Here is a 16,544-nt window from a genome sequence, read left to right on the forward strand (position 1 = left end):
GGTCTTCAGACTTCCGTATAACTAGAGGGATCGGATAAGCTAAGGGCGGAATCAAGGCATATGGGACTCTCTCTGGACACGTGCAACGCCTACACATTACACGCATCAGGTAAGTGAGGGAACACCCTCGTGAGTGGTCCTGAGGAAACATTACTTATACTGGTTATTGAAAACACAATCTATGAACTCTCACTGTTTATTGGATTCAAAATTTTCATTGAGCCACCCCCTCTGGGTTATAATAATAATAATAATAATAATAATAATAATAATTGTTTTAAAACACATTATCCCTAACATGTAGATACAAATTCAAATCGTTGAAATATATCATCAAGAGAAATATCCTAGAGATATGTACGAATCATGACTGTTTGATTTCTTGTTTACACAGTTGGGATCATGTATTTTTTCACGAGTCATTGAACTCAACCCTATTTGTATAATTGGATCAATCATTTAAGGGGACGGTTCAACAGCCCTAAACTTTGCCAAGTTTGGTGCCAAACATTTTTCAAAATATGGGTTAGAAGCTTTGGAATGAGCTAATTTTTTGTGAGGATGATCTCTATAATGAGGAGATCATCCTCACCAAAAATCAGCCTATTCCAAAACTTCTAACTCCATCAAAAGTGATTTACAAAAATTGGACGGTTCACGATTCTTCAACTTGTAAACTAGGGTTAGAAGTTTCAAAATGAGCTGATTTTTTGTGAGGATGATCTCTTCACTGTAGAGATCATCCTCACAAAAAATCAGCCTATTCCAGAACTTCTAACCCCATCAAAAGTGATTTACAAAAAATGTTTGACACCAAACTTGGCAAACTTTAGGGCTGCCGAACCGCTCCCATCATTTAAATTGTACTTAGTGAATATCAATCCTACCCCAAAATCCAATTCTTAAAACCATAGTGAGAGAGAGATCAATCAAACCCAAAAATATTCCAATTCAAGTACAAGCCATGCTTTGGTAAGCAAATGGGAAACAATCACTTTTTGAATAATATAAAAGAAACCCTAACCTAGTTTTCTATTATAGAAGTTGGTGGGGTCATGTTGCACCCACAAAAATACAAGACCAACAATAATATAAATACATCTAACCATTCTTTAACTGATATTTTTGGTGCCATTCATGGAATCTTCCAAGAAGTTGTGCCAAAAACTAAGTCATGGGTGAGGTCATCTCCATCCATCCACTAAGATTTTTCAAACCAAACCCATCTGCTAAGGCTATTAAGTCAAAAGGCAGGTAAACCAATCAATCTTTATCACATTCACCTCTTCTCCATCTAGGATTTATTATGGCGGGATACAGGTGAGAGTAGTTGGGAGTAGTGAAAGAGCTTAATACATGTAATTTGAAAATTTTTGAAATAATCCTTCAGGTTTTGGTATATATTTTTGATACCCCTATAATTTCAAAACTATGACATACCCCTTTGACCATGGTCTTACACCCGGTTCGTCCCCTTCCTCCAGCCCTTCCAGCGCTTCTGGATGACCCTTCGTACCCGTATTCGGAATTCTACCTCCTCCAGGTCAATTACATCGACCCTCCTTCTCCGAAAGAGAAGACTTCCCCCTTTGTTGAAAGATGAACAAAAAAAAAAAAATTAAAGTACTTTCGTCATCAACATCTTGTCAAAACCCCACCATTTTCCCCCACACAAAAATCTTTCTTCAATCTTTGGGATAAAAGCTTTGATTTTTTCTCCCAAAATAATTCAAATTTTTCAACAAAATCCATCTTCATCTCTAGATTTAGACCAAGTCCTCTAGAATATTTATTATTCTTGCTCCAAAATTCAACACTGCAGGGATATCTATATGACATTTTGGAAGAAAAATATGATGTTGAAGCTGAGGGTACCTTTATCATTTTGGTTAATTAATCTCTTGTAGGTTACACTGGTCAAAGGGTATGTCATCAATTTAGAAAACTAGGAGTACCTAAAATATAAACCAAAACCCAGGGGGCTATTTTAAAATTACCTTTATTATTGTAAACAAATAAGTCCTACATTTAAAAAAAGAAATGAAAGTAAGTAAAAGTAATCAACAAATACTAAGGATATGCAATTGTGGTTGATTTGGAATCCAACCATGCATGCATGAAAAGTCACTATTCTTCACCTCCACCATCACCATGTGCTTCTAAAAGGTGTTATCCCTCCCAGACAAGGTCACAATTAGAGAAAGGACATTAGTTTAATCCAAAACTATTGACATCCATGTTAAACTATAGCGTTATCTGGTTTGTGGTTCAGATCGATCTACATGGTCCGTAATTCACCACATTTATTTCTTTTAAATTTTAATGTACGGGGTTTTCTGTTGGGAAAATATTAAATGAAAAAAAAAATCATTTTTTTAGAACTTATATTACCATGCTAATTTTTTTATTTTCATACGACAACCATATAATTAAATCGATACTTGAGAGATGGGGTTAATTATCCATTCCTTTCATTCCGTCACTATTGAACCACATCTTCTTCAAACCCAAAATCAGTGAGAGGGAGAAAGCAAGAGAGATTGTGAAAGAGAGAACAAGACATAAGAGAGGATAATATTATAAGTGAAAAACTGTACTCTTTAAAGGAAAAGAAACCTTAGAAGATAATCAAAATAGGTTCCAAGGATTCTAACATAGAGGGGAGAAGAAAGGGGGGGAGGGGGTGATAATAGTATTTTCTTCAAAGAAGGAACATTAGAAGTTGAAGAAAAAAGATTCTAAGACGGAAGATGAAGGAAATTCTAACATCTTATGAGTGTGGTCCGATCCGATCAAGAGTTGAGATGACTGCTCAAGAAGTAATATTTTTCGAACTAATGGATTCTAATAGAAATCACGTTTTCCATAAAAATAGAGTGCCCACATTTGAGCACATTTGATTGCACATGATGGTTAATTTTGGTAACTCAAAGCTTCTCATCCTACAAGAAATTCATTTTCCAAAGGTTGTAGGAAAATATTTACCCATATTTCATTGGCAAATTGGTTCAATGATAATTAATTTTTGTAGCAAACCATTAAAACAACTTCGGAAAATTCGAATTTTCCTCTAATGCATTTTCTCATTGGATTTTTCCAGCAAACAAAGAGTCTACCTTGGTCCATGTACCAAGCTGGCTCAACCCTACATGGTTGGCAATAATCACCACATTTTCAAGGAAGACAAAGAAAGTAGGCTAGCTTGGTGAAGGTGCCAACTTGGTAAACTATTGAAGTCTTGAATTGTGTAATTATATTAACTCGTCGTATCCGAGGACCAAAATCGATTTCATGAAACCCAGAAAAGAAAAAAGTTCTTGAAAAATTAACCTTCCATTGATATACATATTGCTTTATGTACATGTTAACTGCATGATTATAGATCTCAAACATCTACCACAGCCAACACTCTCTTTCCCTCTCTCTGACACGTGGGGTGAGCTTGTGCTTGCCCGGGACACTGACCTTCCGAATAAATAATAATTCAGTAAATTTACAATGTAAGTGAGAGTTTCTTAGACATCAGTGCGTCACAATTCACAAAAATTCCCATCCATCCTGTTTTGAACAGCTTTGATTGCAGCAACTCTGGCTGCAGTGGCAGCCTTGTTTGCAGCCATGACTGCCTTGTTAACTTGTTCATCCACCCGAGGAAGATGAATTGCATTCTCCGCTGCTCTTCTAGCTGCCTAAAATAAAATAAAAAGAGGACCAAAGTGATTTTTTAAGTGTTATCTTCCGGGTAATGTTGAGTTGAGCAGAAAATGAGATATCAATATTTGTAATAGATTATGGTGTTTGTTCATGTCTCATGGATCCAAACATAAGCACGAATTTGGGGCACTCAAATGGTTCTTGAATCTCATGTTGATGAGATTGATCAGCTAAATGGAAAAATTTATCAAATTGGGGAGCTAAACACAGCATTCTCTAACAATCAGATCTTCGAAACTGTTTCAAGCATTGGAAGAAGTATATTTGGTGAAAAATAAAAATGGGTCGCAGCCCATTTGGCATCTTTTCTTGTAAATGTAATTAAAATTGTTTCGTCGTTTCCTTGGTGGCATGTACACACACGTGTGTCAAAAAGGGTTATTTGTAATTTAAAATATTAATTAAAGGGTTTTAAGATTACATAGTAAAAAAAAAAGTTGAAAACTAACAGACATGATTATAGGGTCGTGAGAATTCAATTTTCCTGGGTTTTTGACCAAAATAACTCTGATTATATTATGTTTAAATGTAAAAGTGAGGGCATTTATGAGATCCAAATTTTGGTGTCAAACCACACTTATACTCCTCCGCCTTCTCTCATTATGATAGTAAAGATTAGAATCCTAAATTGTAATTTTGTGTCATTAATGAATCGGGTATCAATCCAGCCTAACCTAAGCTAACCCATTAAAAAAATGTTCCATAACGTACCTGTAGTGCACGCAGAACGGCATCTGTCAATTTGGGTAGGGGATTGTTGAGGACTCCGCCGTCCCACTCTCCACATTTTGTTTCACCGCTTCTGAAAGTGTAAATTCCAAAACCCTGCTTTCGGCCTTCATGCCATGACCCCTCGTAACAGTGGCCGTTGGCAAAGTGATAGACCCCAAAACCGTGGATTTTGTCTCCAAAATATTCTCCTGCATATCTATCTCCATTCCTACATAAAATTTCAACCATACTATCAGTAATTCAGTTACTTCTCTCTTCAATGCAAAACAAGACACAAATTCATTGTTCTTTGAATAATGAATCTAATTAATTTAAAAATTGGAAATTTTGGCATCTGTTCGAATAGAAGGAGAATTAATCTCATAACATCATTTGAAGTTTTATTAATCTGAATTCAGCTGGGACAAGATCATAATAAGTCCAGACAAAGTGGAAAGACAAGATTTACCAAAAGCAAATGTACTACAGAACCCCCCAAAAAAAGAACCGATTTCATTTATAACACTAAAATAACACAATTCTACTAATTAATCCATCTAGAGTCCTTGAAAACAAGCCACGTAACGAAAAGAAAGCGAGCAGGATTTCAAAATCGATAAAAGCAGACTGCAACAAAAATCGAATTTCATCCATCCAATTTAGTAAAAAACCATTCAAAAATTAATGCTAAACGGTAATGAGATTTGTCGTTCCATCCATCGGTAGGCCTCCAAGAAAACAATCAAACAATAATACTTCACAAAATGATAGAAGGAAATTGTAAAAATTCTACAATTCAATACAATTATCATTAAGTCTCCAAGAAAACAATCAAACAATTAAAACAATAAGATTTCAATTGCACAATCTAAAATTGTAAAAATTCAAGAAATGGACCAAATCCACAACAATCAAACTCAATAAAACAGTTTTATATTACCTGAAATGATAGTAACCAAATCCGTGCTTAACACCACACTTAAATTCTCCAACATAACAACTCCCATCTGAACAGGTTTGTACTCCAACACCATGACTTTGCCCATTAAACCACTCCCCCGCATAACTATCTCCTGTATAAAACCGATAAACCCCAAACCCATGTCTTAAACCTTGTCGATACAGCCCACGATACCGACTTCCTCTAGCCCAGCTTTCAATCCCATACCCATCATATTTCCCATCAATCCAATCCCCTTCATACCTCCCATTTACAAAATAATTATAAACCCCACTCCCATTACACCTCCCTTTGTGAAATTCTCCCTCATAGAAATCTCCATTACTGTAAAACTCCACACCTTCTCTAATAATTTTACCCACTTTTCGTTCTTTCTTTAAAGAAGAAGAACCAATAAACCACTGAACCGATTCTCCACCACTCCTAGAAAACCCTAATCTCGTATTCCTATTAACGAAACCCATTTTCTTTCTCACTGTAAAAATGGCTGCCGAAACGAAACCCAGACCTAAAATCAAGTTTCCTGAAATGGGTATTTCTTCTCTTCTGAGATAGAACAAGAAGAAGGAAGAAGTAAGGATCACAACGATCAGAAAAGGTAAGAACCGGTTCGAACCGCCGGTTCGAATTCCTGAACTGGATTTATGGGGTTTTTCTTCATCTGAAGCAGGTTCTTCTTCGTTTATGGAAGAGATGCTGTGGATGGAAGATCTAATGGTGGGAGATGAACGAAGAAGTGATGATTGAGTCCTCATTAGCTTTGTCTGGCTTTTTTGAGCTTCCATGGCGACTCTTGGTATTCTTATCTTTCGATTCTGAGTTTGTTCTTTAATGGGTTTTTCTGTAACGTGAGATCCTTCTTATAAAAAAGGTGGTTATGGTGAAGGTCTGAGACATTTCTCAGACGGCGCACGATAAGCAGAGCTAGATGAGCAAGTTAGCAGAAACTAAAATGAGCCAGAAAGAAACTATGGGAGAGGCTCTCAGATGTAATAAAGAGAGAAAAAAAAATTTGAAAACCGTTTTAAGGATTGGAGACATTCCTATTATGTCCCTTTATTTGATTGTAGCCGTTGGATGGGAGTTCTATCGGATGGATTTTGAGAGACGATATCAGCCGTTGATCATTAACAAAAATTTCCAACTTTGACTAGAAGTTATAGTCGTCGGATCTAGATTATGTCTTTGTCTATAGTCTATACCGTGTAGACCGGTTAATTTATACATGCTCCTCCAAGTTTTGATTAATGTAGGAGACATCATTGTGTTTTGAAAATGATGACATGCCCCCTTGACCTAGGTCTTCTTTTAGAGATTAATGTAAATGATCTAATTGCCCTCATCTTCATTCTTTAGTCAAACCCCTGGATTTTCTCTTGGAAAGCTGTAAAATATTTTGAACCTATTCAACCTCAATTTAAATGTCTTATAGAAAATCTTGATTTTTCTATCAAAAATCCAATTTTTCTCTTGAGGTTTTAAGGGTGAAGGAGATAGAATTTTAAGGTTCAAAACTTACAATAGAAATCTGTCATTTTAAGTTGTTAATTTATGTGAAAATTCTTTTTTCTATTAAAGAAAAAAAAAATCAATCTTTCTACTTCTTCTTGAAGGTTGAGTAGGAGAGAAAAATTAATCATAGAATTTAAAGATGAGGGTATTTAGGTCAATTATGCTAATCTCTCATAGAAGACCTAAGTCAATGAACATGTCATCAATTTGAAAACAATGTGGGTGTCTATTGTAGACCAAAACGTGGAGGGAGGTGTCTAAATCACTTTATTTTAAAATTATTTCCATTTGCTTTTATAAAGTAGTAATAATAGTAATCTATTACATTGTAATAGCCCGTGATACACTCATACGTGAGTATGATTGGTTGATGGTCAAACTTTAAATAAGATTGATTTGATGGTTTCGAAGTTTGTTTCGTGAAACACAAACTCATTACGGTTAAAATGGATCAGTGAGAGGTATTGTATTGTTAGATCAACAAAGAACTACCATAATATTCCAGTATAGATGTACCGTAGCATTTCTAATGTAAATATGTATCAAGGTCTGAATTATTGTTGCTATTTACTGGATCCGGATAGGATCTGAATCCCATAATGTTTTCTTTTATTTTTGAAACATGGTATTTCTGTTGGTAGAGGACCAGGACCTGGCCAATCAGGCAATCCACAGGACAGGCCTAACCCAGGTTTCCCAACTGTACTCGACAAGTCTAATCCATGACCACATGCACTGACCCACACAATAATCCCATAATGTTTTTTTAAGATCCTATAGTGTTTGCTGACCCTAAGACCCAATCCAACCCAATACCACTATAACTAGAGGAGATGGTTTGAAAGACTCAAACTAATTTGAAAGACTAATGATAAGTCGACGTGGCAAAATATATGTGGTATGTAACGTGGCAAGTGCACAAAACCATTGATATATTTCCTTATGTGTCCTGAAGTAAAAGATCTATAGTTTTGTGCCCTTACCACACTAGCCACGTACAGACCACGTATGTTTTACCATCTCGATTTATGGTTCAATTTAAAATCTTATTAGAACTTGAGTTTGTCCTTACCTATTAGTACGGTTATCCTTTGGGATTTAGAGAGAAAAGGCAATAAATTTACAAGAGTATTATTGAAAAAGATGGGAAATAGTAAAGATAATAAAGTTATAGGAAGTATTCTTGGTAAGTGGGATAGAAAATGACAGATAATAAAGTTAAGAGGGTATTCTTAAAAAGTAACAGAAGAGGAAAAACAATAAAATTACAAGTGATCTTTGATATTCATAGTGAACTTAAATCCCAACCCCTTATCTGAGGGAGATAAAGGGAATAGTGTCCACCATTGTGTTTTATACTTTTAATAGAGTTTGTAATTAAGCGTATGCATTCTCTTTAGAGTTAGGGGGAGTAGGAAAGGAAAGGCAATAAGTTTGAAGGGAAATATAATAAAGGTGGAGGGTGTATTTTTGGAAAAGGATTTATAAAAGGAAGACAATAAAGTTGAAAATGTATTTTTGAAAAGTATAAAAAGGAAAGATGATAAAATTAAAATCATCCTCGAGATTTATAGAAAAATTAAATCTCAACATCTCTTTATGGGAGGGATAAAATGAGTGGGGTTTGTTGTTATGTTTTATTATTTTTACCATAGTTTGCCTGTGCCTACCGACACAAGTATTCACTTTGGGCGTAAAGGGGTCAGAAGATGGAAAGACAATAAAACTGAAAGGCATTCTTGAAAAAGAAGACAATGGAAATATAATGCAATTAAACGTTGTCTTCAAAAATCGTAATGAGATTAAATGTTAATCCTTCTTTATGTAGGGGATAAAAGGAGTAGACTCCACCATTTGTTTTATTATATAGATTATTTGTATTGTTATTATTATTATTATATGCATGCGGATTTGGACATGAGCTTAAAATGGTGAGGATTTTTCAATTGGGTATTCTCTTTAAAAAAAATGAAGGGGAAATAAAAAAGGCAATATATAAAAGTCAAACATATGAGAAAATAACAAAGGAAAGACAATAAAGTTAAATGAATATTATTAGAAATAAGGATAAAAAAGGTAATAAATTTAAAAGTTGTCATCAAGATGTATGCATGATTGAATCTAAATCCCTATTTGCTAGGGGGGGGGGGGGGGAGATAAACATTGGAAAAATAAACACCTCGCCTGATTATATAGATCTATAATTAATTTAAGAGAAATTCAAGAATTTTTTTAAAGATTTTAAATAGATAACATTTTGTATCATTTAGCTCATTTAAAGTCATATAAGCATATACAAGGAAAAAAGTTTATAGTTCTATGCACATTCCACATCAGTTGAGTGTATTTTTTCTGAGTCAGTCTAATGCGACTCTTTAAAAAATTATGGCTAATGATAATTTTAAGTCAACAATACTCACCATTCTTTCATTATAATAGTAAAGATTTTGAATTTCACACAAATTAGTTTTATTTGAGGCATAATGCGTATAAAAGTTAAATCATGAAAGTAACAAGTGGCTGTCTTTTTTATTAAAAAGATAAATATAGAAATAAAATGGCTATATAGCTTTTTTTCAATAAATATTATAAAAATGGTTTCCATTGGTACTTTTAAGGCCAATTCTTGTCCATTTTGATAAAATATCCTTTAAAACAAATCAAAATATAAGCTTTTGATACATATGAGCTATTAATCGCAAATACATGCCCCATGTGTCAATCAACCAAATAGTGTGACCTTTAGCTACTTAACATGAGCAATGTTCTTTGAGGCCTTGAAACCCTATGATTTTTCGCTCATAGTTATGTTTCGTGCTTAAATCCATCGACTATAAATCACCAATCATATTAAAAGTATGCTTAATTAAGTGATAAAGGAATAAGAGTTCATTTTGTGGTTGAAAGAGCATGACGAATGGTAATATAAGGCATCACTATCAATGGGATAGATATATCTTCGTGCCTTGTATTGTTGGTGGTATTATATTTTTGGTAGAAAGTATTATACGCCAATAGTGATCCAAAGTAGTGAGATTAAGAGATTTTAACTCTATTTTTCATGCAAATAATAAAAGGATTTCATCATTGACTATGGATGTTGGCAATTTTGCCAAACTATACAAATCTTGTGTTTGTTGACAACAAATTTCACGATCCACCTTGAAATGCATGAAATAAGATCATAATTAAAAAAAATTATTGATTTTTATTAAAACGGAGATACAAATCTCAATAAACTCAATTAACATAACGTTCTTTTTTTTTATTAACAATCAAATAATTAAAAAATAAATGATAGTGTGTGCAGCTTTCCTCTCTCTAGGTTGTAGACACCCTAATTTGCACGAATCCATTAGGAATTTCTGAAAATTTCAAGTTAATTTCGATTAAAAATCCAAAACCCTTTAATGGGCCCATGTTGCATAAAAATTACCACTTGACACATTTTCCTCATACATACATGCATCATGTCATATAGTTTTGCATGCCCAAACATTGTCCCTAATCCACTTTAATTCCATACCTACTCCAATAAACCAATCATAATCCATATTCATTTTCCATTAATCGATTCATCACTCATACCTTAACCCAAGTTCATTTCCTAACCCAACCTAAGCCCAAGACAAAGTCCATACTAAACCCATAACCCAAGTCCATTTTTTAACCCAAACCTAACCTTAATACTCAAAGTGCATAACTCAAGTCCATATTCCAAGTCCATTCTAAGTCCAATACCAAACGTATTCTAAGTCTCTTATCTCATACCTCCTCAAAAGATAACACATGTTGATCTCTCATAAGCTCATGATGCCTAATGCTCTAACCTAATTAAAGAGTCAACTTCCCTTTGTAAAAATCCAATAATATCTTTCCCAAAAAATGTGGTCAAATTAAAAATATGTTTTGGTCTTTGATAATAATCCATAAAATTGAGAGAACTTTTAATGATACCCTCAAAAGGTGAGAATCTTCAAATACATACATGGAGTTCTCTCATTAACCCATTAAAAAAATATACATTAACCATTACAAATGAATCAATGTCTACTTTTTACCTATCACTTCACTTTTACATATGTCACTCCCTTACTCACCCTCCCAAAAGTATTTTTGTTATTTTATTAGTTAATTTCAAAAATATACATCCACTCTTACTTTATGAGTTATTTACAAATGAATCAAGGTCTATTTTTCACTTATCACTTCACCTTTACACATGTTACTTCCCTATTAACCATCCTAAAAGTGTTTTTTTGTTCTTTCATCTCTATTTACTACAAAAATCAAAGATCAAAGAATTTTTTTTAGGTTTCTTCACAAATTTCACATTTACCCTTATACAAATGAAAATTTTAAAAATAAATAACTTAAACCTCATGTCCATTCTCTTTATTTTTAGGATTTGACCACTTTATCCCCAAAAGTCTTTCAAAAACTTTATAAATACCCTTATTTTCTATAAATAATACATGCTCTCAAGCCCCCACTTCTCTACCCCAAACTCTATAAAAATCTCTACTCACCTCTCTAACCTTCTCTCAAACCAACATTTAACTCATGAGCTCTCCTCATCTCTTCATTCTCAACCAACAATCTCCACCATCTCCAATCATATATCATCAACCAAAGCATTCAACTCTTAAGGTCACCTCAAGACTCAAGCCTATTCAAAGAACCTCAAGGGACAAGATGAGTTAGACTAGGTTTATTTTGTTTAGTTTGTATATTTTACTTCTAACCTTCCATTTTTATATTTTAACAATCCTTAGGATGTAATGCATACTTTCTCCCATCTTCTGTAGGTTGGACTAATGTTTGATCAAAAGGGTAAGAGTTAAAATCTTATTTTTCCTATTTATATGTCTCATGCATCATATTGCACACAATGCATCCATTCACCTATGTATGACAATGATGAAGAAATGTGTCACTCTCTTGTTAGGGTAAAACATTAAGTTTCTAGCCTTGCATACATATATCAAAGTTATGACTTCAAGGAAACTTTATCATGGAGTCTTTCTAAAAATTCAAACCAACATTCATATCCATAAGAAATAATGTGGCTACATGGTCATCATTTCCATAGGATGCCTCAAATGTCACATTAAAATCAAAATCCTTTTTGAGGAAACATTTCACTCAATGCACATACCACTTCTAGCATGCACTCTCATGTATTTTCTTAAGTTCTACAAAAAGAATAGTAAAGCAAGGTAATCACTTTTGGTGGAGAGGGTGAGGTTTTTGATACTTTCTTCATCCTTTAATCAGATCTTCTTATCTAGATCTTAGGTAAACCTTGCCTTTTCAACAAATGAGAGTCACTACGATGTAAAAATTGATTTTAAAATCATTTCAGGTGCCCATTCACACCTATTTACAAAAAAAAAATGGTGGCGACTCCAAATAACGTAGCATTGAGGTTCCATGATGAACTTCTCATATTTACACAGGTGTAGACACCCCATTTTTGCATTTGCCTGATTAATCAACTCGTCAATCCGATCGCGACGATTTCCAATGATGGATGATTATTCCAATACTCTATTTTATTACTAGATATATTTCAGAAATTTAAATGAGGTATCTCAAACTAACAAAACTGGAGAAACTACGCTATGCTAGAAAAATATAATCCCAAAAATATAAAAATCATCATTTTACAGACAAAAAGAAGCTTTACGATAAAAATCACTAAAAAATTATTAAATTACCAAAATATCCCTAACATCAAAACATCCTTAGAACCCCTTACGTTTAGGAAAATCCATTCGAATACATAAAATAACAAAATAAAATCAAATAAATCATTTCATCAATTTTTACCTAATTCGATAAAATTATGAAAATGCCCCTTATAAGGGTTGACAATCATTTCATGTCAAAAATTTTCATAAGTAATAAAAATCCATGATCCCATTGAATTTCTTATGAAAAATCGATTCCAAAACATCTCGCAACATCGAAAACCAACTTGAAATACAAAAATTCTCTTCGGGGGTAAAATGATAATTTTTAAATTTTTAAATTCGAAATAAATGAATAAAATATTAATTAACGTAAATTTAGACTTTAATAAAATTAATTTAAAAATCTAAACTAAATCAATCTCATAAGACTTAAGTCAAACCCTAATTAAAACCTAATCTAAAGAAACCAAGTTAATCTCATAAGACTTAAGTCAAAATCCTAATTAAAACCCTAATTTAAAAAGAGACTTAGTCAAACCTAATTCTTCCAAAAAACTCTATAAATATAGAGCCTCCATAACTTAATTTTGCAGGTCAAAGAAAATCCTAGAAAAAGTAAGTTAAAAAGCTTTCCCAACCTTCTCAAAATCCTGATTTGAAGTCCTAACCCCTTACCCATCATCCAAACTCCAATTTTTGTTGGAAAACTCCTATAAACTCTCTAGAAAATACCCAGAAATCCATCACAAAACTCAGATCTAAGGAACAGATACTTCATTTTGGAGATCCGAAGCAGATCCGGTGACAGAAGAAAGCGATAAGTACTTATACAAGAAACTGTTCTACCATATCTAAGGGAACAAGTCGTTGTGATCATCGTATTGATATATTTCCATTTCACTTTATTTTTTTTTATTTATTTAGGTCTTTTAGCAATGTAATTGTCTTGAAAATTAGTAAAAATCGACGTTTGCCGAGCGGGGTTGGTACCTAACACCTTCCAACCACGTAATGTGATCCCCAGACTTAGTATCTTTGTAGATTAGTTGTTTTATCCGTTTTGAGTCAATGTTCGATTCCTATATCGTAATAACTAGGTGGTGACTCTCAAACCTCAAAAATCAAAAGTGGATCCGTATATGTGGCGCCCTGCCGGACGCTAACACAAATCCCCATGTCAGATTTCAAGGTACGAGGTGGCACCTCGAAATTTCGGCATGGTCTCCTCTGTTTATGTTAGCATTCCAAGGCGATTCAACCTGCACCTGATAAACGACATACAATCCTGCATATAACAAACAAAATATAATACTAGCGGAAGCCTATATACGTCTAATAATGTCCGATAGATCAGAGTGCGGAAGAAGAAAAATTATATACAGGATTATACAAAATTCCTCACTCTAACATAATTCCTAACACTCAAGACAGAATCCATAAGACTACCTGGAGAAACTGACACCACTAGGGGGTATAGCCCTAATACTTACCAGGTGACGGACTCTGGTTGTCTATCTGACCAACCAGATGATCCTCGCTCTTGTTCTACACTTGTTTCGCCAAGCTTCAGATCTGAAACTAAAAAAAATGGAGAAGGAAAGGGTGAGTAACAATGGTTACCCAGTAAGGAAGCAACAATTTTTGCCAATAACCTCTCCTAACATGAACGAATAAACATACTGAATCATTTTAAAATAAATAAAGTTTTACAGAAGAAACCTACGATTAACTGGTATATATAGCCAGGGATGAGCAACTAAACATTTTAAAACTCACATTACATCGATCAGCAGTACTCACTATAACATTCTCTTTTTATACAAATCTAATTGATCAAATGGAAATAATAAACATGCATTTCATTTTATATATCAAAATAAACAACAGATACATAATACACAATGGTGGAGTATTGGAATTAGAGTGTTGGGATTCACGACTGGATCGCTCCCAATCGGGACATGATGTTACAATTTCTCTCTGGCTTTTAGTTCCTGATTTTGTGGCCGGTCGCTGCCCTTACCACGTTTGGTTGACCATTTATCCGGCTCAGGCTGGCCGTTTGACGTGACCGTAAGCAATGGGTCTCTTTTCGATGTGTCAGAACGTTCGACTACTATAGATTGTTAGTGATCACTGACTAATCATCTTCGTCTATGCCTATCAGGCGTACATGTGATTCCCAAAGATACAAACCATTCGTATACGACCACCTTTACATTACAAGTTCACTGGTAAAGATAGAGAGGAATAAACCCGGATTCCAGTTGTGACTCCACTCTCATACGCGTCCCATACCACGTATGAGTTTGGTGGTCCCTACCGTACATCCCAGGATAGTACACCACTCCGGATGATATGATGCACTATCCCTTCAGGCATTCACAAACTCTTTAACAGCTCACAACATAGCTACTTATATATATTATTTTCATTTGAAAACAAAAGAGAAATTAACAATACAAGGTTGAGAATAGATATCCAGTTTCCTACCATGCAAGTGTGGCCACCCGGCCTAAAATAAACAACATAACAGAGCGCATCGCGCTAACAGAAAGTAAATAAACATGCAACCAGTAACATTATCCCTGGATATCCGTTCACCAACCTGCATACAACACAACAACGTAAAATGCAGACATCACCCCTCGGGTGTGACTCTGACATTTTACCGTTTCATACCCTTTTTCCCTTTTTTCGATTTTTACAGTTTTCAATCTCTTCATAAAATATCCATTTTCTTATATTCATCAACTCAATATGAGTTCATTGAATATTAAATCACATTTTTCAACTATAGAATTTATTTCTATCAATAATAAAAAAAAAATACAAATTTCATATCAAAACGGGGTCCGAGCAGTGCACAAGACCCAATTTATGGCAATAACCCGTTAAAACACCCTACCCACGTATAATTTATTAAAAATACAATTAAACATATCAAACATGCAATTTCTGGCGTGAATTTTTGAAATAACAAAATAATTCTATATTTTAAAAATACATCCAAATTTTTCGATAAAATCCTAAATGCAATTTTCACAATCTAGATTACTAATAGAAATTGAGAGTTCCTTACAATCTCTAGGCGAAAGGATCAAAGCGTGTGCGCGAAAATCGAGGCGATCAGTGCGGAAATCGAGACGGACCGAACTTCGAAGCGGCTGATTTTTGAAATCGACCTGGTGGTTTTGAAGATCTCGATGTGCTCGTCTTTTCTCCCTTCTACGGCGAAAGGCGATTTGACCCCGAAACGGACGAAATCCGAGGTCAAAGTTTCGAAATTTCCGTATCCAAATACGGCTGATTTTTGACGATATTGGATGAAATAGAAAGTGAAACGAAGAAAGGTTGGGTGGGTTTTGTAGAGAACGTAGCTGCAGACCTTTTTCTCTTCTGCGGCGATCGTCAAAAATGGACCGTTTGCGAGAGATCTGAAGTGGAAAAATCGGAGGAAAAACAAATTTCTTTTTTTTTTTTTTTTTTTTCCGCATTGTTTGGACGAGTGGGGAAGATGAGAGAAATTTTTTTTTTTTTTAAATGTTATTTAAATAAAATGTGGGACGAATTCGGTATTTTGTCAATTGTTTTGATCGATGATAATTTGATCATCCGGATTCCAAAACTGACAAATGAATACTCTATTTCATCTAATTTTTCGTTCCGGATCTAATGGTATAGTCAATTTCTATAAATTATGTCTCCATCAAAAGTTTACATTTTTAACCTGAGGTGACCCATAAACTTGATGTCGTTTTCGTTTTTGACGATAATTCGAATTTCTAGTCTCCAAATTTGACAAATAAATAGTCCATGTTGAATAATTTTTCGTTATGAACCCAATGGTATGATCGAATTTTACAAATTATTGCTCTAATAAAAAGTCACTATTTTAGCCTGGTCCGACCCGGTAATCGAGGATTTTGTAACTTTTATATTCGAACTCG

The 16,544-nt window shown here is 34.1% G+C and overlaps 1 protein-coding gene and 1 long non-coding RNA gene across 2 annotated transcripts; both read right to left on the reverse strand.

Moving 5' to 3' along the window:
* Nucleotides 1-3,314: 3,314 nt before the first annotated feature.
* Nucleotides 3,315-6,390, reverse strand: LOC147406452 (uncharacterized). Its single transcript, XM_086434494.1, has 3 exons — nt 5,366-6,390; nt 4,426-4,654; nt 3,315-3,689 (listed from the first exon to the last, which is right to left on the reverse strand). The coding sequence occupies exons 1-3, from the start codon at nt 6,169-6,171 to the stop codon at nt 3,531-3,533; spliced, it is 1,194 nt and encodes a 397-aa protein (XP_086290620.1). The 5' UTR covers nt 6,172-6,390; the 3' UTR covers nt 3,315-3,530.
* Nucleotides 6,391-13,886: 7,496 nt separating this feature from the next.
* On the reverse strand, nt 13,887-16,076 carry LOC147406453 (uncharacterized). Its single transcript, XR_015175792.1, has 2 exons — nt 15,677-16,076; nt 13,887-14,172 (listed from the first exon to the last, which is right to left on the reverse strand). It is a non-coding gene; the product is annotated as an uncharacterized LOC147406453 (long non-coding RNA).
* Nucleotides 16,077-16,544: the final 468 nt, after the last annotated feature.

The sequence above is a fragment of the Akebia trifoliata genome, chromosome 3, assembly GCF_017979445.1.
Source record: "Akebia trifoliata isolate Shusen 1 chromosome 3, ASM1797944v1, whole genome shotgun sequence".
Taxonomy (NCBI): domain Eukaryota; kingdom Viridiplantae; phylum Streptophyta; class Magnoliopsida; order Ranunculales; family Lardizabalaceae; genus Akebia; species Akebia trifoliata.